At 38.1% G+C, this 26,563-nt stretch overlaps 1 protein-coding gene across 1 annotated transcript in view; it reads right to left on the reverse strand.

Annotated features, from left to right (window-relative positions):
- The window catches only part of ENPP3 (ectonucleotide pyrophosphatase/phosphodiesterase 3), a 73,247-nt gene that overhangs the window by 7,535 nt on the left and 39,149 nt on the right, over window positions 1-26,563 (reverse strand). Inside the window, exons 13-23 of the mRNA XM_044248783.1 lie at window positions 26,015-26,143; window positions 25,336-25,367; window positions 21,591-21,718; window positions 16,096-16,162; window positions 14,210-14,297; window positions 12,522-12,700; window positions 11,077-11,128; window positions 9,823-9,977; window positions 3,460-3,595; window positions 1,110-1,187; window positions 343-475 (exon numbers count right to left, since the gene is read on the reverse strand). Of these exons, the coding sequence (XP_044104718.1) occupies window positions 343-475; window positions 1,110-1,187; window positions 3,460-3,595; window positions 9,823-9,977; window positions 11,077-11,128; window positions 12,522-12,700; window positions 14,210-14,297; window positions 16,096-16,162; window positions 21,591-21,718; window positions 25,336-25,367; window positions 26,015-26,143 (1,177 nt within the window). The remainder of the gene's footprint in view (window positions 1-342; window positions 476-1,109; window positions 1,188-3,459; window positions 3,596-9,822; window positions 9,978-11,076; window positions 11,129-12,521; window positions 12,701-14,209; window positions 14,298-16,095; window positions 16,163-21,590; window positions 21,719-25,335; window positions 25,368-26,014; window positions 26,144-26,563) is intronic.

The following is a 26,563-nucleotide window of genomic DNA, read 5'->3' on the forward strand; positions in this document are numbered from 1 at the left end:
TTGCTGGACAGGCTCTATATTTATTGATAGCACAGTGAGTCTTCTCTCTTCAACCTTTACAAAATCACATTTTCCCTGTGCTCATTTGTTTAGAAATTTTCTAAATAAACATTTTGCTGAGCTTTTCCTCAACATTTTTCCTTTGCCCAGCAGTGTAAATTTTTGCCATATAAAATTTCTGCAATGTATTTAGACTAGTTGAACATAGTCAATGATAACAACTCTATGTAAATACGTTGTGTAATATTTAGAATACTAAGCTTTTATTTAGAGTACTGAGGTTTCCCCCTCTTGATACCCTATTGCTAAATCAAAAAGTCCATTTGTTTTCGAATTACTTACTCTGTAATTTCATCTGGAGCATCAAAATGGCCATCATAATTATAATCAAATACTGGCCCACTAACCACATTTACTCCATTTCTTTCCATGGCATGTTTCACAAGAAGAACATGGTGGAAGTAATCCCACATTTCTAAAAATAATAGAATAAGATGTTAAAAATATCTACCTTTACTGAACATGGAAATATTTTCTGTTATAGAGAGATACATTTAAATAGTGTCAAATTCTGCTTCAGTAATTGTCAGGGGTGATTTGGTAAATTCTGCAAAGTAGTCCATGTAACAAAAATAAATAGAAGTCACATTGATGGTACTTCCTGTTGCTGATGCAGTTGCAGACTTAACATTACAGTAACAAATGTTTCCAAATTCCTTCCTGGTGCCTAGGTGCTTTTGGGACAGTGATATTCAAATTATGGTCAGAACATACATACTGCTTTATTAATTATGATTCCAGGGACAAACAACTTTCACTCACTTATGGTAAAGGTCAGTAAAAATTTTCTGTGTGTGTGAAGAGCCATTTAGAACTAAATTAGGATTAAAAACCAATTACTGAAGTTCTAATCACAAGGCACCCAAAGTTGAAGTTGAAAAAAAATCTATGTTGGAAATCCTTCCTAACTCTAAATTCAAAGCATTAAAACATAATGGCTCAATATCAGAGACAAACTGGAAAAAAAAAAAAAAAAAAGATGTGTTTAGTTTATAAGTTCATAAAGTCACTTAGATATTTTTAAACTAATCATCTAAATGTATACTTACGTTTAAAGGCTTTATACATGGGGACAAAATTACTCGTGATTAAAGCATCATATTGACTATCTGAAGTTCTATTGTTTTCTGCAAAATAAATGGATTCGATTAACTCTAGCCAGAAGAGAAAATATAACATACTACATAACAAGCAAAATACTATTACATACTAATGAAAATTTATTATCAGTCAATACACAGGGATACTAAGTACCCTCCAGTAGAGGTTAACAGTGCTGGCCGTTTTATGCATTTGATACCTGTAGGTTGAATGGTGACCCTCAAAAAGATATGTCCAAAGCCTAAACACACTGTACCTATGAATGTAATACATAGGAAATTTGGGTCTTTGCAGATATAATTGAGTTCAAGTTCTCAAGAAGAGATAATCCTGGATTTAGAGTAGGCTTGTGTTCTTATAAAGAGAGAGGAGGTTCAGAAGAGGAGAGATTCAGGGGAGAAGTCACTGTGAAGACCGAGGCAAAGACTGGAGTGATGGAGCATAAGCCAAGTGATGCCTGGAGCTCCCAGAACCTGAAGAGGTAAAGAAGATTCTCTCCTTCAAAAGAAGCATGGCCCCACCAATATCTTGATACTGAACTTCCGGTCTCTACCTCTGTGAGATGATACATTTCTATTGTTTTAAGCCACCAGGGTTGTGGTAATCTGTTCCAACAGCCCTAGAAAACAAGCGCTGAACCAGGATGAATGCACAGTTATTGAATGTGCACAAAATAATAATGCTGGTATAAGTAACTCTTCCAAAATCAAATTTCCCTAAGGAAGTGAGTTTTAACTCGATGAAGACTGCTGACGACACCACACACGACTGACTGGTTTGGAGGACTCCTGGATGTGCCGTCTAGCATAGGGAGTGCTGGGTATGTGTGCTCGAGACCCATACAGCCCGGGGCGGAAGCCTAGGCCCACGGCCCACCAGCTGACCCACTGGAACAAAGGGCTCTGTCCCTCTGTGCTTCATTGTTTCATGACATCTAGATCACGGAAACATTGTGAGGATTAAGAAAAGCCACAAGCCTATAAACGTTTTTAAAAGGCTTTTTATATTTAAACTATACTTGGGTATGCTAATATTTAAATGAAAGGCCAATGGCTTTGCACCAAAAAGCAAGGAAAAACAAGTTGTTGGGGTTTTTTTCTACCTTAAAATTTCACATGCTATTCACAGTCCTCAGAACCCTTAGAAGCTTTTTCTACTTTTTAAATTAAGCCCCAAAAGTTGGGCTAGCAATCCATATAGCATTACCTCCTTTTCAGAGAGAAATAAGATTAGCTTACAATGGAATTTCTAACAAACAAATTAGTGGAGAGTTAGCAAAGAGTTTCATTTCGTGCTTAAGATTTTTTGAGACAAGTTGTTTTGTTATTAATTGCATTTCGTTGTTGAGGCGAACATGTACATATCATCTGATGTCTTACAGCTCAACAGATACAATTTTGTATGTCAATTAAAAAATTATTAATAAAATGTTGCAACTCCTTAAGGATCATTCTAGTGTCTGATGAATTGGGGAACTCTGCAAAGATTTTAATAAGATACATCAGTTTATTTACCCTAACTCTGTGTTAGGGGTATAAACTGATGTGCTTCTTGTTTCACTGGGCCTCCCCCTACCCCACTTATGAATCCCTAAATTATAAATCTCTAAATTGACCTCTTAGGTCAGGGCTTGCAGAAAAAATGAAGCCAGGTATTAGGAACAAACCCATTCCCAGAAGCTGAAATTGTTGAAAATCTCATGAGTGAGTTCATTAAACTGACATTTGCTGCTGCATAGGGAAGAGATGAGAGTTTAGAAAAACGACACTGGCTTTCACATGTTCTCAAGAGAGATGCTTTCTTGAAAACAAAACCTGAAAACCTACAAACAACAAATGCAGAGTTCGTTCAGCTGCTTAACCCACGGTGTGTAATGGTTGGGTACAAGCACGCTCCGTGTGCGACAGACCCGAGTTCCAGCCTGATTTCTCGCCACGGGCCGAGGGGCGTGCTCCATGCAGGCCTTTGCTTGGGTAGTAGCCAGAAAAAATGTTTTTCTAGACGCTTCGCGTCCCTCTCCAAAGAATCTTCAGTTTTAAAGTTAAACTTAAACCTGCCGAACTCTCCGAACATCTGGGCCAGATTAGAGCTGATGTGAGGTTTGCACTGCAAAATTTATTAGTCTTTATTACAGCTGTTGGGCTGCTTCGGGGCAGCCCGCAGCCGCTGGAAAACCTCCTGGGCAGCTAGTTAGCCCAAGCAGGTAGTTTGGGCAAGGAGCGTATGTTTAAGGCACATGCCCACATCCAGCTGATGAGGGCTTTCTAAGTCGCTGCCCTAAAAAAGCGTTCTACTAACCGGGAGGATAGAGGAAGCCGTGGGTGATATTCTCGTCTGCTAAATAGAAGGAACACTTTTGGCTTTCAGAGGGAGCAACCCTGACATCAGCCCGCAGACAGTCTGGGACAGTGGGAGGAAGAGGCGATGTGTCTCCCTGTTGAAAGAGAGAAAAAGAAAAAAAAAAAAGTTACACCCACAGTTGTGGCTAACCCATTGCCTTATATGGTTTGTAACTTCCCTAGAATGTTTTTCATTTAACCTTTTCCTATTTTCTTAGTGAATCAGGTCTACGCAAGCAATGGAAATGGGTGTCTTCAGCAATGTTTTCTTCTGTGGTTCCCTTCTGGTTAGGGACACTGGGAGGGCAAATCAAATACATCTTGGAAAGGAATATTTGCAGAATAAAACAGAATTGAGAGCAACCAAATAATGGGAGCTACTACTAAAAAACAAAATTCTTTTGAGGATCTAACTTTTAGGTAGCGATATATACGGTGTACTTATAAGTATATACTGAAAATAAAATAAAAACGATTCATTTTCTAAAATACACATACAAAACTAAAGATATTATTCTTCAGTTGGGAAATCTGAGATTAATTCAAAGAAGCTACAGTGGTCTGAACATACTTACATGCTGACCTAAAAAAAATTGGTAGCTGTGCTTCATTTATCATGTAATATAGGAATATGTGTTTTACAATTTTCTTTGTAACTTTATTTATTTATTTTTACTTAAAGATTTTATTTATTTATTTGTCAGAAAGAGAGCACAAACAGACTGAGCAGCAGGCAGAGGGAGAAGCAGGCTTCCCTGCCAAGCAAGGAGCCTAATGTGGGACTTGATTTCAGGAGTCTGGGATCATGACCTGAGCTGAAGGCAGCTGCTTAAGCAACTGAGCCAACCCGGTGGAACTCTATTTATATTTAAAGACTAATACAATAACTTAGCCACTCGTAGCCATCTTATAAATATGCTGCCAAACCCAAGTGTCTAAGGTAATACAGTATTAAATCATCATCATATTTCAATTAGCATGTAATCATAAGTAAACATTTTGCTACTCATTTCATTTTTTTCAGATTTTGATTCATATACCCACTACTGCCCACAATGTATATTTTTCTTAACAACAAAAAAAGGCGGCTTAGTTAAATTAGGATGTCCTTCCCCCTATTCACTGCATTGGGCTAAAAGTGAAAATTAACTGTGGTGTCTAAAATGTATATAGTGATCATTTTATAATATATGCATGTATGAAATCATCACATGGTACATTTCAAGCTTATGCAATGTTTCATGCCAATTATAGCTCAATAAAGCTGGAGAAAAATAAAATGTATATGATCAATTTACAAAGAAAAAGGCAAAAAACACTGTGCACTGTATTTATAGGCAGGAGAGCACCATGATGAGGTACAGAACAAGTAGGAGATGAAGAAGAGTGAAGTCTGAGGAAAGCCAACCAGAGAAGGTATTTCCCCAACACGCTACATGACTTCAGCTGCAAAACACTATATAGAAGTTGAGTACCCTCCTCAACTAGACTGAACACATTTGGGGCACCTGGGTGGCTCAGTTTTTAAGCATCTGCTTCAGCTCAGGTCATGATCTCAGGGTCCTGGGATTGAGCCCTGCACTGGGCTCCCTGCTCGGCGGGAGGCCTGCTTCTCCCTTTCCCTCCTCCCCTGCTTGTGTTCCCTCTCTCGTGGTCTCACTCTCTCTCTCTGTCAAATAAACAAATAAAATCTTTAGATTGAACACATTTATCTCTTCTCCCTTCCAAAATCCCATTAAAAAAAACATTAATGATGAAAACACATCATGGATAATACAAAATTTTCAGAAGCTGGAAGTCAGATCAACACTTGTTTACTACTGTAACATGACTTAGTAGACCAGTAAATACTGACAACCAGAAGCCAGGATTGGGGAAAGCACAAAGAAATGAATTCCTACTGCCAAAACCTGAGGGTAGAACACAGAGTCTCCTCAAGATGGGTAATGTACATAGGGCCAGGAAGAAGAAGACAGGATGAAAGTCTGTGAAAGAAGTTAGATGGAAAGTTTACTCACTAGAGAGGCTGAACGGGAAGGATGTTCAGACTGAAGAACACAACACAGTCCAGAGAGCAGACGTACCATATTGAAAGCAATGGATTAAATAAAAATCTATATACTGAATGCCTATATTCAACAGTTAAAATTATAAAAATGGGGATACTAGGTGGCTCAGTCGGTTAAGCATCTGCCTTTGGCTCAGGTCATAACCCCAGGGTCCTGGGATGGAGTCTTGAGTTGGGCTCCTTGCTCAGCAGGGAGCCTGCTTCTCCGCCTGCCACTCTTCCTGCATGTGCTCTCCCTCTCCCTTTCTGATAAATAAGTAAAATCTTTAAAAAAGAAATAAATTAAAGAATTATTAAAATGTTAAGGAAGGGGGGCGCCTGGGTGGCTCAGTGGGTTAAAACCTCTGCCTTCAGCTCAGGTCATGATCACAGGGTTCTGGGATTGGGCACTGCATCGGGTTCTCTGCTCAGCAAGGAGCCTGCTTCCCCTCTCTCTCTGCCTGCCTCTCTGCCTACTTGTGATCTCTGTCTGTCAAATAAATAAATAAAATCTTTAAAAATAAATAAATAAATAATAAAATGTTAAGGAAGTGTATTATAATTTTTCATGAGGCTGCAGCTGTAAAAGTTATACTCACATAACAGTTGGGTGAAAATATTTACTATTTTCTCAAAGGAATACAAACTTTGAGTTGGGGGACATGGATCACCATGTCTTTAGTGGGAAAGTGCTAAAAAAAGTTCTATTTTTTGTTTACTGAAAACCTTGTTTCTTACACACCAAACCTGAACCCCTCATATAAGTGCATCGAGAGTAGGAAAGACAGGATGTGGCCTCCTTTATAAAGGGGAGATTATGCAATAGGCAGCCCTCTCGAAGGATGGAGGGGAGGAATGATGGCGTCATTTCTGAGTCCTGGGCTCCTGAGCAAAGGCACAGCGAACCATCCCCCCTCCTCCACACATAGAAACAGCTTCAAACCTGCTAGCTCTTTAGAGTTCTTCAGAGTTTTTTTAAAAGCCAAGGGATAGAAAGTCAGGAAAACAATAAATAGAACTCAGACACTCAGATAAAATCAGAACTCCCTAGCTCTCAAAATTCTTCAAGAGAAGCAGATGATGAGCATACACAGGAAAGAGAGATGCTTTCATTCCTAGTCTGGCGTGGGGTTAAAATAAAACTTGAATAGTGGATGAAATTATTTTTATTGAAGTTATAGACTCTCTTCACCTATAGCCTGAACATAAAAACTAACGTTATTTGTTTTAAGATAGAATAGTTACCATCTGGTCTTATGGTAAGAATAATAACTATGTACTTTTAAAATTATTTTTATGATCATGGTTTTTTCCTATAGGGAAAAATATTTCTTATAGTTTCCCCCAAAAATCTTTACGATAATAGTAATGTTCCTAGTTTTTTAAAGAATCATAAAACATATGACTGAGCCATAATTTATAGTATTAGCGCTGACAAGTTTTGGAAACCAAAAAAGGCTATTCAAAAACCCAATTATATGGGACGTGTATACACATATAGATTGAGAGAGAGGGAAACATTTTTCACATGTGCTCTATTTTCTTCTCTGAAAAAGTGCTTTTATTTACATTAAATTTATTAGGTATACACTCTAAAATACAATCCCAATTCTTGCTCTTAATTTCAATTTTTCACCCAGCAATAGAAAGAGCAGTTTACACAGCCCTACTCTACCATCCCAGAAGCAAAACCCATATACAGTCTAATCAACCCTAATAGTTTTGAAACTGTTCTTGCAGGACCTTGATTTCAAATCACAGCTACTTCTCCAGAACTCTTTTGTGATAACATAACAACAACAAAAATTAGAAAACCCACCAAAACCACAGAAAAACAAAAACTTCATAAAACTTAAAGGCACAAGCCAATTGGGCCCATGCTCCAAAAAGCGCTTATTTAAAGTCTGATTTTTCAAACACAGGGCTGATTTACAACATTTTTATGTGAATCTCAAAACATCCTTGTATGTAATTTTCTTGAACCACAACATACTAACGGAGTAATTTCTGAATTAGAAAGCAGAAAATTGCTAGAATTCCATCCTGTCTCATGGAAGGAGAAACGCACAAGTAGTTCTGTGGGATCAGTGAAAGGACAGGAACTTTTGGTAACAAAGAAGCTAGTTTTAAAACAATAACAAAAAAGAATTGTACTAAGCTCCTGGTCTGGGCCCACTTAAAATCTCTCTGCCTCTGGTTTCCGCCAAAGCTCATATAAATTCAGGAATGCAAGACAGCAGGGGAGAGTATTAAAAACATAAACATTCCCCTTAACTCCACACAATCCCTGCTACCTGAACTTTTCAAAACAGAGAATTGAATAATAACACTGGCCTTGGATCTACTGCCCTTCTCAAAACCAAAAAACAAACAGGAATTATTTTAAGGAATAAGTAAATTCATACTGTTGTTCCACAGTATGTAGAGGAAAGTCACAAACTGAAGAATTCACATAATAGAAAAGGGATGTTGCCATTAACCAGACACATGAACTCAGGTAACTGTTGGTAAAATATTTGCCCACATTGGGAAACATCAGTGCTCTCCTACCAGGCACCACAATTAAACCATTGTCAGCAGTAGAGTTGGTGTTCAGAACATACAAAGCTTCAGTTAATAGCAGGAAAATATGCTTATTTTTCTCCAGAAATCTTGGATTGGAACAAGAATAGTAAATAAACCAGATACAACCAATCACTTCTTGGCCATAAAAAAAAAAATGGAGGGTCTCTACCCTTAACAAGAAAAGTAATAGATTGAAGTTTATCATCTGAGTCTTTGGATCTAAGATATCAAGATTTTCTCAACAAGAACAGCTCCCTGGGGCGCCTGGGTGGCTCAGTGGGTTAAGCCTCTGCCTTTGGGTCAGGTCATGATCTCAAGATCCCTGGGATCAAACCCCTGCATCAGGCTCTCTGCTCAGAAGGGAGCTTTCCTTCTCTCTCTGCCTGCCTCTCTGCCTACTTGTGATCTCTCTCCATCAAATAAATAAATAAAATCTAAAAAAAAAAAAAAAAAAAAAAAAAAAGAACAGCTTCCTGATTATTTATTTACCCTTCTAGTTGAAAGTCCTGCTTTCTCCTTAAGTCTTTAAAAATAATGGTTTGGGATTAATTTAGCCAATGCATTCATTCAGGAAACATTTACTGGGCAGCTCTATTGCACTGGGATACATTAAGTAGAACCATCCCTGCCCCAAAGGGGTGTTTTGACTGATTTTTGGCAGACTTTGATTTTTGCTTTCATTTCTGTTTCCCTGATTGCGAATGAGGTTCAGTTGCTTGGTGCATAGTCACTGCCCATTTATTAACTAAGATGTTTGTCATTCTCTTGATTAGTGGAAGAGATTTATTAGCTATTCTGGATCCTAATTACCATTCTGGATACTCATCTCTTGTTTCTTATGTACAATGCAAATACATTGTCTCCTCCATAACTTTGTCTTTTTGTCACGTATTATATTAATATAGCCAAATTAGTCAATTTCCTCTGTATTTTCATTGTTGTTGTTGTTGTGTCCTTCTCTATCCCAAGGCCATCAAGATATACAGAAAGGAAAATATGGATTTGCTGTTCACATTTAGATCTATAAACTCACCAACAATTTAATTTTGTATATGGTGTGAAACAGAGATCTATTTTCTTTCTTTTGGTAGCCCAATGTCCCAGGGTCACATATCAAAAGAGAGATTGTCAGACAGTAAGAAAGAGGAGAATTTCAATAGTTGGATTCTCAACCCTAGTCTAAAGAGATCCATCACATAGCCCATCTATACCTGTTAAGTCTAGCCTGACCTATTAGAGTGCTGCATCCTTCGGGGATGGATTACATCTTCCTCATACTAGTCTCCTTGTGCCCACCATAACACACAGCAGATAGAAAAGTATTTGTTGAACAATCAAATAAATATAAAGCCCTTCATAATCTAGTTAGCCTCACATTCTAGGTGCACCTATCATGTACTTAGGATAGATGAAATAAATAGTGTGCCTCTGTATTTCTTATTGCTTCTCTTGGAAAACTTTTCTACCTGCCTTACCAACTGGTCTGTGAACACCTTTTAATTTCTCTGGGCAAAACACAACGTGTTCTCTTTTGCACCGACATAGCACCTATAAATACCTTTAAGGAATGCCTGGGACCTTGTTTTACAAGACACAGAGCAGCTGAACACCCTTTGGGATCTCCACTGAAAATCAAAAGTCAATTCTTAGAATATTCAAAAACTACAAATCTTTTCCATCCTTCAGGGCTCAATGGACACAGGAACTCACTGGTTTCTGTACTGTATAGGAGCTCCAAATGGGCATCTTGAAAGCTTTTCCAAATCCACTGACATATTCCCTATGATAGAGAAGACAGTGCTCCTTGTTCTTCTGCATAACCTTGGGCCTCCCAAATGGCAAATTTAGTTTCTCTGTCACTGTTACTAAAATGAAAAAAACAGACAAACAAACAAAAAACCATAAAATAAAAATGTTTGTAAAATTAGCAAATATTTCTATGCATAAAACTATCACCTGGTGGTTTATTATGTGCCAGTCACTCTGATAATTACTTTTCATACTTAACCTCTTAATTCTTATAATTCTGAGGCAAGTGTTATATTCCATTCTATATATTACAAAACTAGGGTTTAGAAAAGTAATCTGGCCAAGGAGCTAAGAGCTCACAGGACATATTTGAAGAGACACACCCTCAATACCAAAAGGACATACTTTGTAACAAAGATGACCTACCTTAATTATTATCATAGGAAAGATTATGCCATTTTAAAGAATAGTATTTCCTAATGTACTTATTTTTAAATATTTGCCTATTATTTCTAAACACCCATCAATTATTGATAGTTTAAAAACCTACAAGATATTCATGCCATGCAGCAGTACTCAACAGATTATAAAAAGATTATCAGCCAACCTAGATATTTGCTGAACTCTTGCTGTGTGCCAGGCACTATTCTAAGTGCACACATATATTAACTCATTTAATTGTCCCAAAAACTCTATAAAGAAGGTATCCCCATTTTATAAATGATGAAACAGGCCTAGTAAGTTTAACATAAGAATACTTAAAAGATAACAGGTAATAATAGTATTGCTGCGGCCAGGCACTATTCTAAATTATTTCCACAGAGTAACTTTTTCAGTCTTTAGAACTGCATGAGGTGGGTGCCGTTATCATAAATGAAGAGACTGAGACCCAGAGAGGTTAAGTGATTTGGCGCAGTCACACAGACAAGAAGCAGTAGAGATGGGCCATTTGGGCTACTCACATCTAAAAAAAGGAACACGCACAACCATTTCAAGAAATCTGTTGTGTTCTTGGGAGCACTGTAACTACCCCAGGCTTGTGATTGTTATATAGATCTAGTTTTGTGGGGTTTTTTTTCTTCTTCCAGTATATTGGCAATATAATCTTTATGTTCAAAAGTTTCTTTGAGTTTATCTTAAGGAATCCCAAAAAGGCAATATTGTGTTTTGTTAGGCTTAAACGCCAATGACTTGACATGTTTTCTATTGACTTACTTTCATCTTGAGAGAGATTTAGCATTTGATTCACATGTTCTAAATCAATATCCTGCAAAACAATATGGGGAAGAGAGAAAAAGTCAAGTCAAAGTGGTAAGACATGTTGTAAGGGGATCAGGATTATTTCTGCAGTAATACCCAAATGTTTTACTACTAAGCAAGGAAGCCAAACTAACCTGAGTTTAAATTCCAACTCTGCCACTTGCTTAGAGATGGAGATCCTACCACTGCTTGGGATACTTTGTGTGGGAGTTAAGATACAATTGATAAGGAGGCAAAGTTGTGACCACAGCTAGAATCAACTACTAAATTAGAATGACAACATCTCTGGGCTTCTCAGGCTTTAATGTGAGTACAACTCACTTGAGGGGCTTGTTAAAATGCAGATTCTGATTTGTAATCCTGTGCCCAGTGGGGCCTGAGTTGCTGGATCTCTAACCAGCTTTCAAGAGGCAGATGCTATTCCCATGACCACACTTGGAACAGCAAAGGGCATTCTTTACAAAGAAGAATTTGGAGGTTTGCAGTCAGGTAGATCAAATTTCTGTGACCTTGGGCAGTTTACCTAGCTTCTTCTAACTCTTCTTTGTTCCTAAAATGGAGATGAAAACACCCACATTTTAATGTTTAACATTATTATTATTTTAAATGGTGGTTCCATCCAGGTAAGCTGTAGCTAAAAAACCTACACCCCTACTCTGATCTGATCAAGCTGTGGACTTAATTTTTATTGGGAATCTTGGCTGGACTTTTGTCCTTTAAAGCCTCTTTCAGTCAGCATTTCTTTATATACTTATTGATCTATGTGGCATAATGTTATTTTGAGGATTAGAGAAAGTCAAGTCTTTGCTCGCTCCTGGCCATAAGGAGTAACTCTTACCTGAGGCAGCAGGTACTTATTTAACTCTACAACATTTTTAACCTGGCATCAAATGCACCTTGACATTGGTTTTAACTTGATCGACTCCTAGTAACAGGCCTCCAATTCCACCCTGAAATCCCAGCCCCCATCCCTGTGCTCTGGTTCTCACAAGGAGGGTTGGTCCTTGGATTCTGAGCTCCTGTTCTGACTCCTTGCCTTCAGGGGTTGGGGGTTGGAGGACTCCTAGCACCAGAATCTCCCTAGCTGTAAGAGGATAAGTTTACAAAGGAAACCAAAGACAGCTTCAAGATTCTACTGCTTTGAACGGTTAAGGACACTTAGCCCACAAGGGAATTAATAATGTCCAAAGAGTGCTTTCCAGTTTACAAAGCATAGTCACATACTTAATCTTTCAGTGCATCGCTCATCTCCAGACGAGCTTCAGAGAAAGCACATACACTTACTTAGTAAATATCTGAACTAGAACACAAACCTGGTGGTCAGCTATCCCTATTATAACCCTGGTTATAGATCAACTTGCCCCTTCACATTCTTACGGACATGTTAAGTTATTACTTACGTTCTGTAGCTTGGGACACAAACAGTCTAGAGTATCTGTGGGCAACGGAGTAGTAAAGCCACAAACAGAAGGCTTTGACACTTCCTCTGCATGGACTGGCTCATAAAAAGGTGCCTTCAGAAGATGGTTTAAGCTACCATGGGTGCCATTGTTTGGTGCTGGTTGAATGTGTAGAAGATCTGTTTTTAAAAATAAATTCACAGTAGTTTTAAATTAAAAGGCAACACCTGTCTAGCATTTGGAAGGAAGCAAAACTTGCTTTAATAAATTCAGCTATAACGTGGTCTTGTATTACATATGCCTTTAGGTTAGTGTCCCTTCCCTCAGGGATTTCTTTTGGGGCTGGGAGTGTGGCAAGGAGGGGAAGAGAGAGGGGGGGAGGAGAGAGAATCCCAAGCAGACTCCTCTTGGAGCACAGAATCCAAAGTGAGACTCCATCCCATTACCCTAAGATCATGACCTGAGCCAAACCTGCTTAACCTACTGAACCCCCAGGTGCACATGCTCCCTCACCCCACCCCACCCCACCCCCTTCCATAGTTTCTATCACTTCCTCTTTCTAGACAATGGAGCTAAACACACCTTCAGGAACTGTTTCTGCTCCTCCAGAGAAAAGTATCATTGTTTAAATGGTTACTTTGTTCCTTAAGCATATCCTGGTTTTCTAGCATAAAAAGTTATACTTTTATCAGGAATAATTTTGAAGAATTTAATTTATAATCTTACTGATAGTATATTTACTTAGTTATATGAAACTTCTTTAAGGACAGATACCTTTAAAAATTAACTCATAAATTTTGTGTAATATTTAGATCACTTTTTCTACTTTTTTCCCTACAACAACCCAATATACAGATATTTTACAAACGTAGTCTTTTAAGTGGTTCCTGCTGAATGCCACCAAATAGAACTCCCTTAGAGCTGAAATCCTATCTGATTCCTTCTAAGCCTCCTCACAAAGGGCCAGCATCCTTGACCACAAACTCAGCTTGGGATCCGAGAATCAAAGTTGGTAAGGCTACAACACGTTATTTTCAAATGGATACTCTTTGGTTTCTAAGTCATATTCAATCACCACAGGCCTTTGGCAAGATTAGGGATGACAATTTTGAATGTATTTACGTCAGAATTCCTAAAGCTCAAGGTGAAATTACAACTTACCCATTGCCTTACCAAGACAAATGATTTAGTAGTATAACGCTCTGAAGTAAGCATGTAGGCAGAAAAGTAGGGGAGATCCCCTAAAACTCTAATTCTTAACGTTTTTTTTTTTTTAATACTAAGTGTAATCCAAAGCATCTGTCCAAGAAAGTACTTCCTTTCATCCTTTTATGCTGTAAGTTTTTCTCTATAATTACAAGAAAATACTTGTGCTTTTAGGGGTTCTTTGCCTGCTTTGAGAAGTTAGAAATGTAATTTTATTTATCTAAGTTTTATGAAATTTTCAAATAGTAGCTGACAGAAAAGCTTGTCTCCTGAGAGCTAATGTTTATCATTAGCAACAAACAGAAAGACTTGACTCTTATGCCTGAATAATTCTGAATGATGATTCATTCTCATCGTTTCTCCTTTCTGTCTTCTTAGGGCAAAGCATCCATCTCTGGGATTCAATTTATTACCAATTACAAAATACATATTTTTAAAACTATATCCACATTTTGGTGTCAAATGTAAATAGATATACTCACCACATATTAGGTTATAGATTTCAATATTTTCAAATGGCTCAATTTCAGTCTTCTCTTTAAAACTTGGTCCATGTGCCAAGAAGATAGCCTAAGTGGCAACAGTCTATGGTTATGAGATGTCATCTAAACTCAAAAACAGATGTTGGAAAAGACCCTATTTTCCCTCTGTCCTAGCTCCCCAGTTGTGTCTGAGGCTATTGTGAGGAATTCTTGAAAATTATTTTATATCATTTGCACCTATGATTGGGATTCCAACCATCCCAGTCAAATATAATCTATATTGTATTTACTTTTGCTACATGGACCTGCTTCCACAGCCCCTCTTATGTCAACAGATGAGGAGAAACAAGCAACAATGGACAACCAGGGTCAGCACAGTTCTACCATATGTATGGTATAAATTAGAAATTCATCAAATAATACCAGATATTCTTTCCACAGTCCTTTCATGTCATTGTTCAAATATGTTAAGTGACAAAACTGTTGAAGTCTCTAAACGCTACAATTTTTTTTTTTAATAACTTCTACTAACCCACTGATTTCTCAAATGTATCTCCCCTCTACTTTTAGGAAGAAGAAACCTGAATACTTTTATTTACATTTAATTAATTCCTGTTAAATATATTATTAATAACACATCTAATACTTTCAGACTATAAATAACTAGAAAAAAGTGTCAAACATAAATATTTTTTGGTAACAGTGTCATGTATCTTTTTTCCCAAGATAATTAGCAAAGAACAGGAGGCATAAGTGTTCCTTATAGTAACTGGCTTAATTATCAAATATCAAATACTAGTAGTATTCTGCATCTCTGGGTCTCCAGAGACTTTTCAAATGTTTACAAGGATCTTTAGCTCTTCATGACAATGTTAAAAGGCAGTATATTCAGAAAGAGCCCAAAACATTTTCTTTAATTGGGAAGGATGGGTGTGTGTGTGTGTGTGTGTGTGTGTGTGTGTTATTATTAATGGAAATAGATAAGACAGCCAGTTGCAAAAAGTCATAAGGCTTTACCTATGGGGGAATATCAGTTATACTTTATTCAAACAGTCTCTTCCCTGGGTTTCCAGGACACACTATGCTCCTCCTGGTTTTCTTCCTTCGTTATTGGCTTTACTTCTAAGTGTTTTTGCTAGTGACTCTTTTTTTTTCAACTTCTTCAAGTAGAATTGCTTAGAGCTCAGTCTTTGGTCTTCCTTTCTACCTATATTCACTCAGTTTCTGAAGACTGTCTCTAGTTGTGTATCTTTTAACTAATTTGCACACCTAAAACTTAAAATTTTTAAAATCTCTGCATAGACAGACTCTTTTTAGGTGCCCATAAAACCTCTCCACTTGAATGCCTAATAAATATTTTGAACTTAACATACCCAGTTGAACCCTCACTCCTTCCTCTCCAATCAGCCGTAGTTGAACATCCTTCCAATAGCCTATGACTCTCTCATCCCCAACATGTCAGGCACACTGCCACCTTCAGGCCTTTGCACTGGCTGTTTCCTCAGCCTGGGACACTTGTCCCCTGAATATTTGAAAGGTAAATTCTATCAGCTTCTTCAAGTCTCTGTACAAACATCATAATGAATCTCACCCTCTCCACCTTGTGTAAAATAGCACACCACTCCCATGGTTCGCTGAAACATCCCCAATGTCTGCCAACTCTGCTTTACTTTCGTTTCCCATGGTACCTACCCCTAATATACCAAATAATATACTACATTATTAACACCAATAGTCTATATTCCTCTGTTAGAATGAAAGCTTCATGAGGGCAGGGATCCTTAGCTGTTTTGTTCAAAGCTGTATTCAAGAGTCCTGAAGACTGCCTATCACAAAGTAGCTACTCAATAAATATTTGCTTTAAAAAAAATGAAGCAGTAAGTTACCTCCATGCTCTTAAATTCGTTGTTATAACCATGATTGCCTCCTCCACAGGATGAATATGCTTTACTCCTTTAAAGAAATAATAATGTTACATTGCAATAAATACATGGATATGAAATCATACTCTTAACCTGAGCTTTAATGGATTTTTATGTACCTTCTGCTTTTATAGAAGTAAATTTTTCTGTCAACAACAGCATAAACATAGTTCTTTCATGCTCAAATTCATAACCATAGAGGAACAAACAGAATGGTAGGAGAGAAGGAAGGAGAATTCCAGAATCTATAAATAGAATTCAAAAGCCTTTGACACTTAGACATTGACAAGATAAAAACAAAGGCATAGATTTAAAAAAAAAAAAAAAGAAGAATTCGAAATGTAAGATTGTGTGTCAGCTACACATCAATAAGAAATTAAAAATATAAAAAAATTATCTTATAGCTTACCTGTATTTTTACACATTATTTAATGTCTGTGTGATTCAGAACAGTTTGACTAATATGCTACTTAAAGCATTTCAGTACTTTAGAAGTAAGTCTTTGAAACTGGGAAAAAGTATTGATTCCTATTAAAGTATAAACAATATTGAAGAGAAGTTAATTATAACACTTGGTAAGAAGAAGCTAGTATATTCTTATAAATTCAGTTTATTTTTAATTTGGGGGCCATTTTTCCATAGGCTGTTGCCCTATTACTTGAAGGACTTTTCAAACGTAATTAGTCTTTGGTCCACCTTCTCATACTTTAGTATTTGAACTGAGCAATATTAGCTATTTTATACATAGTTGGTTTTTATACATGAAGGCAAAATGGCAACAAAAAAACCTAGTTTTTTTTTTTTAAAGCAATAATGTCATAGGGGTTCAAATTAGGTCACTAATGGAAAAAAAAGCCTTCTCTTCCCAACAGTTGGCCTTAAAGAGATTTTTCTCATTTGCTTTCTCACTCCTACCTCCCACTCCTCAGGCAAATACATGCACGCAGTGTTTTTGTTTGTTTTTATGTCGTAGGCAGGACTTAAGTGTCTTAAAAAATTAACTTTTAGAACAGTCATAAATGACTCCTACTCAGCTTAAATAAAAATAAATCACAAATTAAAAAATAAATCACAACACTGAGCAGGCTACACTCATCTCTACCCAAGAGAGGAAAGAAAGGAGAGGGTAAGGACTAGCAAGAGTGGGGAAAAATAAGAGGAGTCCTATTCAAATTCAATTACCCAAGGTGCCAGTTCATTACTTTGGTTAATCCCAATAAAATATCGGACAGAAGGAAAGAGTTGCTTAAACATATTTTTATCCTTATTTCAGTGATATTTGGTTCCATCAGATTATTGGAACTATATGGGGATAATTAAGTTTTAAATTCTGTGTGGGAGGCTAGAGGATTCATTAATTAAAGGGGAAAAGAGGTCTTTAGAATCAAGTCATTGGTAAAATTTTCTGAAGTTGATCCTTCCTTTATTTTTTATTTTCAGAAAAATATTTAATATTTTCAACTTCTCACCGAACTCAGTTAGGAAACTAGTCAATATGAAAGTCAATACTTACTTGGAAGTAAAAGGTAAAAAAAAAAAAAAAACAGTGTTCGAGAAACATGATTTTCTGTCCTTAACTGAAAATTCTAGAAATTGGCTCGCTCTTCCAACTCTTCCAACTGGTCCTGTTTATGCTTTCCAACTATTAGACTGGAAATTACATATGGAAAAACAGAAGCCAGCATTGGGAAAAGATGAGTTGATTTTATCTATCCTGATTAAGCTCAGCTTCCAAGTACCATATGAAATCTTCTGGAACAAATTCTCTTTTATCTTCTCCATATCTAATTAGTAAAGTCGAAATCAAGGCCAGTTTCTCCACCACAGTTGAGTAATGACACAGGTTGGAGATGAGCAAGACCTCTTTCCTGACTCTCAGACAGCTGCCAAGTCCCATGCACCTGCATAGTCCCTTTCACATTTTCCCCTGCTCTCCTCTTCTGCCATGCTCAGCCAAATCCTTGTTACTTCTGGCCTGAACAAAGTTCCTAACTGGTCTAAGTGGTTATCCTGACTGTGAATTTCAGAGTCTTCCCGCAACACACACACACACACACATACGCACACACACACACCCCTCTTAGCCATATTGACACTGAGCTCTCTGAAATGCAAATGCTCATATCCACATATTCACCTTAGCCACCCTGTATCTACCAATGTCCTGCTTCCTTAACTGTCAGAAGTCATAGATTTTAGTCATGACAGTTCCTTTAGGAAGAGACCAACTCCATTCTCCCAGGGCTCTAGTGATGCAGAACTGTTTGAAATTGCTGGAATCTAGTCCTTCAGCCTGTAAACCTGTTTCTACACTTCCTTGTCCCAGAGCAGCTGCTGGCTTTAAAAAGGTGCCCCATTGCTCTGGGTAGAGAATTTTGAGAAGGAAGCACCTCTCTGAATACAGCCTGGCAGTGCTCGAGGCTTAGCAAGCCGATGGATGCCTTCTAGCAGAGTAAAGTGGTCCATTTCCTCCTGCAGACATAGCCCCCTATCAGGGCTCAGTGAGCTGAGCAAGAGTTGTTTTTCACTGCCTCTCTTCTTGGCTGAGTGCTTCTGGGCAGTGCACAGACTACCAACTACCTGAGGCAGACTGGCTGCATGTGACAGCATTTAGCTATCCCATCCTGAGTCTTCAAAGCCCAGAGCAGTAATCACAGCCACCAAGAAGCTTCCTCTGATGTTCTCTGACATCCACACCTGGGCTGTGTAATCACTCTTTTTGTTTCCTTGCATATTGTACTTGATCCTCACGCAGCAATCCTCATGCAGTATTTATAACAACTGACTACAATTCTTGTCTTTCTCCTTTCCTGCACAAAGATCCTTAGCGGGGAACTGTGTCTACCCCCATTTCTTAGAAAGGTACCTGGGAGGGACACCTGGATGGCTCAGTCAGTTAAGCATCTGCCTTCGGCTCAGGTCACAATCCCAGGGTCCTTCAACAGACTCCTGCATTGAGCTCCCCACTCAGCAGAGAACCTGTTTCTCCCTCTACATCTGCTGCTCCCCCTGCTTGTGCTGTCTCTCTCTCTCTCTGACAAATAAGTAAAATCTTTAAAATAAAATAATATAAAATAAAATGATTTTTTAAAAAAGAAGAAGAAAAAGAAAGGTGCCTGGGAGGTATTTGTCACTTTTCAATCATAAAATGAAAAGCTATTATTCAAGTTCGTTTAGGGAGCACTTTAACAATACTTCAGTTGTAGTTTCAAATAATTGGGTTTCCTCAAATTAATAAACTCCGACACATTTTAGGCAAAATAAAGATGATGACGGTGAAAGATTATACTAAACGATGATATCTGCTATAATTCTGGAAAGGAGATCTAATCTAGTTATCAAATACCGGACATTGTAACGAAGAACAGCATACTGTAATGTAGAGAGCAGGCTGCCTGACACTCATGTGTTAAGGGCTGGAGGTAGAGCGAACCCAGGGCTTGATCAGATGAGACGCCCTGGTGGCTCGGATTTGGGCTGTCGGCAACATTTCCCTTTGATATAAATGAGTTTACTTTAATATCAAGAGACTAATAAAACCAGGCTAATTTGGTGTTGTAGATGATGAAGACGAAATCCTGAGACATTAATTTGTTTATGTTCTCACAGTCTATGTGTGGAGGCGGGTCTTGAACCCTCAGCCTTGAACATCTTGCTGCTAGTGGTTCCATTTAAAAAGCTCGTAATTTGAGACTAGATATTAATGTGTAATACCCAGAGGTATTCTGGTGGCTGGACTCTCCTTCTATAACCCATCGGTCATGTTATAGGATGCATGGGCACTTCTGCATTTGTTACCAGTGACCTTTTTATTTCTTCCATCTCATACTCTCAACAGTAAATATTTGTGGAGCCATTTACCCACATTTGGACATATATTTGCTCGCATGATACATGCCTACATTACTAAGAGCTTTATATACTTAATATTAGTAAAGCTTCGTCTTTTTAGTTCTTTTGGAGAATGCTATGGTGAGCCGTACAGTAAAGCCACTCATCCTCGCAAAGGATTGTGAAACCCCAATCCCAAAGAGAGAGGCCTACGCCATCTTGTGGTCAGCTGCGAGCACACACCCTCTCTGGACTAACCATGTACTGCTTAGAACAGGTTCTACCAAAACCCCAGTTCCTCATCCTATACCCACTCATATTAGAGCCCAACTGCCTTATTTTTCTCTTGTTTCCCCTTTGTTAAACATGTCTTTCAGAGTCTGTAACCCACTGTCTTCTGTATCCTCCGGCATTACACTGCACACAAATAAGGCCAGAAAATATGATCCTGATTCCATTTAAACCCACGTATGCACATGGAAAAACCACCACCACCACCACAACACTGGAATGAAACAAAGAAATAGGAAACATTAGTTGCACACCAGAAAGTGTGTATGTATTTGTTTGCTGGCTTATTATCAGTCTTCATCATTGGACAAGAATCCTGTCTGTTATCCTTCAAATGCCTGAAACAAGGCCCAGCACACACAACAACAAACATGATTTTGTGAAACCAATGAATGAATTGTGTATCTTGGGATGAGGGGATTCAGAATGGTTTTTATTTTCTCTCAACACAATTATAATTTACAAGTGCTCAACAATCAACATGCATGGTAACTAGGAAAAAAAGACCAAGCTAACCAATGGGTTAGCTTGGCCTCAGAACCATAAAGGTGCTCCTTCATAAAAACCACAAAGATGACAGACAACGATCTCAAGGAGCCACCCAATCAATAACTTACTACCAACCTTCAGGACAACTGATACCATCTTTACATCCCATCTACCACCTTAAAATGACCTGAGTGGGGGTGTGCTGGTACTGACAGTTTCTGGAACGGGCTACAGTGTCAGTCCTCCTCTTGCTCGTCTGTCTTGTGAGGATTAGGATGCTAAGACTGAAACGCCTAAGAACAGGCATTTCAAATGCAGAATTTCTAGGTGGCATGTAAAAAGTCAAGGAAATATCAATACTCAGGGAAAAAAAATCACAGGATTATAATAGCAGGGTAAAATTAAGGTAAAGAAATAAAATCCTGCCATTTGCAACAACATGGATGGAACTAGAGGGTATTAGGCTGAGCTAAATAAGCCAACCAGAGAAAGACATTTATCATATGATCTCTCTGATATGAAGAACTTGAGAGGCAGGGTGGGGGGTTGTGGGGGGAAAATGAAGCAAGGTGGGATCCGGAGGGAGACAAACCATAAGAGACTCTTAATCTCAGGAAACAAACAGGGTTGCTGCCAGGGGCGGGGGGTGGGGGGTGGCTGGATTATGGACACTGGGGAGGGTATGTGCTATGGTGAGTGCTGTGAATTTTGTAAGCCTGACGATTCACAGACCTGTACCCCAGTGCAAAAAAGACACATGTTAATATAAATAATAAAAAAATTAAGGTAATCTATATTGAAAGACGGTTGTTAAAAGTATTACAAGACAAGTGAATAGATGCACAAACCTCACAGCCAGCCACTGCCGATCCACCAAAAGATGAACCTTGTCAATTCTAATATTTTTGGCAAAGTGGAGTCGTTTTGGCAAATCAGGAGTCAAATAGGGTTTGAAATGCTGATCAGGTTTCCGGCACTAAAAAATAGGTAAATTCTTTCTTCATGTAAGTTATAAAATATGAAAGCTAATTCAACAATAACATCTTCTAAGACAATTAAGCACTTTTTAAAATTAAGAGGATTTAAATTTGGCTTATAAAATAAGGATATGAGGGTTGCCTGGGTGACTCAGTGAGTTAGAGCCTCTGCCTTCGGCTCAGGTCATGATCTCAGGGTCCTGGGATTGAGCCACACATGGGGCTCTCTGCTCAGCAGGGAGACTGCTCCCCCCTCTCTCCCTGCCTGCCTCTCTGCCTTCTTGTGATCTCCCTGTCAAATAAATAAAATCTTTTTAAAAAATTAAAAAAAAATAAAATAAGGATATGAAACCTAGTATCATTGTGGTTACATTTCCCAATTATGTTGTTTTTATTGTTGCAAGTTGTTGACTTAAATTATGAGCTGGTGTTTGATGTTCTAAGTTTTTCATCATAAACTTCCCCTCCTTTTTTGACAGACACTAGCTACGTTGAGATTTCGAGTGGCAATTACAACTTTTGAATTTAAATTACATATGAAGACTACATAACACAGTAAATATCACTAAAAATTTTAAGACTTAGTTTAATTGCACCAAAATCCTTTTTCAATGGATTCAATTTACCCTTGAAATAACCTACATTTGCTTACTTCTCAAATCAAATGAAAAGTTTCTGATACCTGGCAGTTTCTTTATCTTTAAAACTCATGGATCTCTTACAAACTAGAGGGAAATGTTTCCTTAATAATTAAATAATTAATAATTAATAATTACTGTAGTAACTTGGTGGCATATTTTAAAACTGTGGAAAAATGCAACTCGGGGCGCCTGGGTGGCTCAGTGGGTTAAAGCCTCTGCCTTTAGGGCTCGGGTCATGATCCCAGGGTCCTGGGATTGAGCCCCACATGGGGCTCTCTGCTCAGCAGGGAGCCTGCTTCCTCCGCCCCCCCCCCCCCGCCTGCCTCTTTGCTTACTTGCGATTCTGTCAAAAAAATAAATAAAATCTTTTTAAAAAAACTGTATAAAAATGCAACTCATAGAGATCTAAAAAAAAAAAAAAGTGAGGAAACAAGAACTAAAACTAAAAATGAACTTTTTCTCCCTCATGACCTTTTTGAGAAACAAGAGAAAAAAAATACAGGTAAGAATATGGGGAAATTAGATTTTTTCTACTTCCTCATTTTTATTTAAGTCTCAATCATCTCACAAATACTTTGTACCCATTACCATTTTGTGCTCAATTTATAGAAGAAAAAAAGACATCATGAAATTGAACAAAAAAACTAAAAAGGAAAATGGACAATAGAGCAAGAGAGTTATAGGATGAAAAGGGGAAGAGAAATTATTTATTGCACACATATTTTGGCCATTTTTTTTCTTGCCTAGTTTAGTATCTTTACTAGGCCTCCTCTTCTTTTTTTTTTTTTTTTTTAAGATTTTATTTATTTATTTGAGAGAGAGAAAGAGAGCATGAGCAGGGGTCGGGAGAGGGAGAAGCAGGATCCCCGCTGAGCAGGGAGCCTAATGCAGGCTCGATCTCAGGACCCGAAGACCATGATCTGAACTGAAGGCAGAAGCTTAACTGACTGAGCCACCCAGGCACCCCCATTGTTACTTCCTTCAGAAGTCATTATTTTTGTAACATTCAAGCAAGTACTCCATGGCAGCTCTTGGGTACACAGCTTCCTCAAAGATACGCGGGACTAGACTGTACCCTTGAGGACCACAAGTCACGTGTCAGTCACACTCCCCTAGCTGGTGTGTAGCCAGAGTAAATCCCAAGGAAATGGGAGGCATGTTGCCAACTTCTGAAGGAAGAATGGGGTTATACTTTGCATTTGAGAATTTAGGCTGAAGACTTTAAAGTTGGGAAAACTTGGGTCATTTTATCTAAGAACAAAGCTGATATTGTTTTCTGTCATGCAGCCACAATACTGTTGAGCTAAAGAGCCACCCGTTCATGTTTGGTTATGTTTGCCCAATAAAAGCTCAATACGGGAGCAGGGACCAGCATTACCAGGAATATATATTGCACTGCCAATGCAGTATTTCCTGGGAATAACAGACGACTTCAAGAAATGGTGATCCATTCCTTCAGGGTTCTGTGGCTCCAGGCCCAGCCTATTCTTACAGTGCCAGGTAATGGGTTTCCAAAGCCTGTGGTAAATTCCCTGCACCATCAGAATTTTTAGATTTTCCCCTCCTCACCAACACGGCTTCAACTATAGGGCTAGTGAGGTGATGAGGAAAGAACAACAATATGTGGTTTTAGAGAGTCCACAGGCTGAAAATTCCCAAGTGCCCCTCCAATCAGCATGGACACACAGCCTCTCTGCCTTTCACCAGCATGGGGTGAGACTGCCCACCCTGCGTACTCAAGATCAGTGTATCAGAAGCTGTAAGAGAAAAAAAGGAGTGATTAAGACTAAAGAATTGCTGCTCTAGTGGTCATTTCAAAAAAAAAATTTTTAGGGGCACCTGGGTGGCTCAGTGGGTTAGGCCGCTGCCTTCGGCTCAGGTCATGATCTCAGAGTCCTGGGATCAAGCCCCGCGTAAGGCTCGCTGCTCAACAGGGAGCCTGCTTCCTCCTCTCTCTCTGCCTGCTTGTGATTTCCATTTGTCAAATAAATAAAATCTTAAAAAAAATTTTTTTTTACATTTTGTTCATTTACTGGACACAGAGAGAGAGATAGAGAGAGCACAAGCCTGGGGAGTGGCAGACAGAGGGAGAGAGAGAAGGAGGCTCTCCGCTGAGCAGAAAGCCCAGCACAGCTCTATCCTGGGACCCTGGGATCATGACCTGACCTGAGCAGAAAGCAGGCGCTTAACCAACTGAGCCTCCCAGGAGCCTTGCTAATGGTCATTTCTACATCAGACGTGCTGTGGGTTCCAGGAGACAGTAACATTGCTCCCTCTGGGTTTTCCTCACTTTCAATGATTCACATTTCTTATTATTTTTTACTATAATTGCCGCCTATACTTAAATAAACCTAGCCCCATCCCAAGCAATGATTGAGGGTCATGAATCTCAGGTAACAGATAATATACTTGGGAATATGCCTTAAATACGTGATTATTAAAACTATACTTAAGAACTCGTCAGGTCTCTCCAGGAGCAGCGAATGTCACTTTGAAAAGCCCAGATGGCTTTAAGCTAGGTATCTGGAGTTTGCCCTGCTCCTTTACTCACAACCCAGAGTGTGGGAATCAATCAAAAGCAGTTGCAATTATACTTAGAGGGTGAAGGGATGATTTTTCTGACTCGTATGAACAGAACGGTAAGAGTTCATGATTCACTATTTTCCGATATTAAGTCAATTAAAACATGTGACAGGCGGCGCAGCCTGAGGCTCCCTGGCATGGCTCTTTTGCAGGGGACATCAGCCCGCTCAGTGAAAACCAGGGGCCCCCAGACTAATCTCCTGGAGGGGCAACAACTGCAAATGGAAACACCTAAGATAATAGCAACCGATACGCCTGGAAAATGAGGTCAATGGAGGGTTTCATAAATAAATGACAAGTGGCTTGGGCTCAGAAATATAGATTTCTTCCAACCCAGATTTTAAGGACATTCTATTACCTTACATATATGTAGTAGGACACTGTATACTTACACTGAGGTTCCTGACAATTTCTTCAGAATTAACTGTTTCAAAAAAAAAAAAAAAAAAAGAATCACATCACAAATGTGAACAACTCAGATGAATTTGACATATACATTTATGAAGGACTATGATCTGGTAAGATTGAGTAAAAAACTATTTTCAACAAAGAATTATTTTAGAATTTAAGAATATATTTTAACCTACAAATAGTATACATTTTAAACTAACAATTATGTAAAATATATTAAGTTTATTAATATTACTATTTTAATTAATTGATGTTTTAATTAGTATAACTAGGATTATTAATGTAAGTAGATTGTATTTCATTACATATTATTTATTATAAATATCTGCTTATATGACTATAAGTAGAACATATTTTAACCTAACAATTAAGTAGAATATATTAATATTTTATTATTATTAACATTTTGTTTTCATTAATACTTTATTAATATTAACAAAATTAAGTAGAATATGTTTTAGTTTGAGAATATTAAATATTACCATAGACTTTACAGGCTGACTATATTTAAACAAGGAAGGGGATTTCTCCTTTGCTTCTGTATGGTCTTCCCAAGAAGTCAGAAGAGGGGCCTGGCAATCTCTACATCCTCAGAATCATAAGGTATGGTTATTCACGTTCAATTTTACCTTTTTTTTCACATGGCATCTTCATACTTACAACTGTAAAAGTCATGAGGTATATTACGAGCCCTGATACGAGGGGCAGGCCCTTCGTACATGTAGAAGTTTATTCGAGGAAAATAATTAGTCATATATTCCATTTTGTCACAGTAAGTCTGATCCATTCCTGAATTTAAAAAAAAGTATGTATACCACTGAGTATAGATAGACAGATAGACAGTAACAGATGGTAACAATCTGTTGTCTTTGACCATTTCAAATCAGAGATATTCCATGTTACAGATCTCAAAACAAGTTTCACTGAGCACCTATACAACCGACCCTATGATTTCACTCTAAATGGCAGACCTTGAAAACCCTGGCAGTGGAGGAGAAGGGTCACGTTTATCAGAGAAGAATAAACAAGAATTATGAACAGATCATTTGTTCAACATAAATCAAGTAGCTTCAAAGAAGAAAATCCTCTGGAGAAATTTATTTAAGTACATTATTTAAATTTATATAAGCAGCATGCACTTTAAATTTCTTTTTTTAAATTTTTTTTAAACAAAATGGACATTAAAATGGTTCACTTTCATTTTAAAAC

Source organism: Neovison vison, chromosome 1, assembly GCF_020171115.1.
Source record: "Neovison vison isolate M4711 chromosome 1, ASM_NN_V1, whole genome shotgun sequence".
In the NCBI taxonomy this organism is placed as follows: Eukaryota; Metazoa; Chordata; class Mammalia; order Carnivora; family Mustelidae; genus Neogale; species Neogale vison.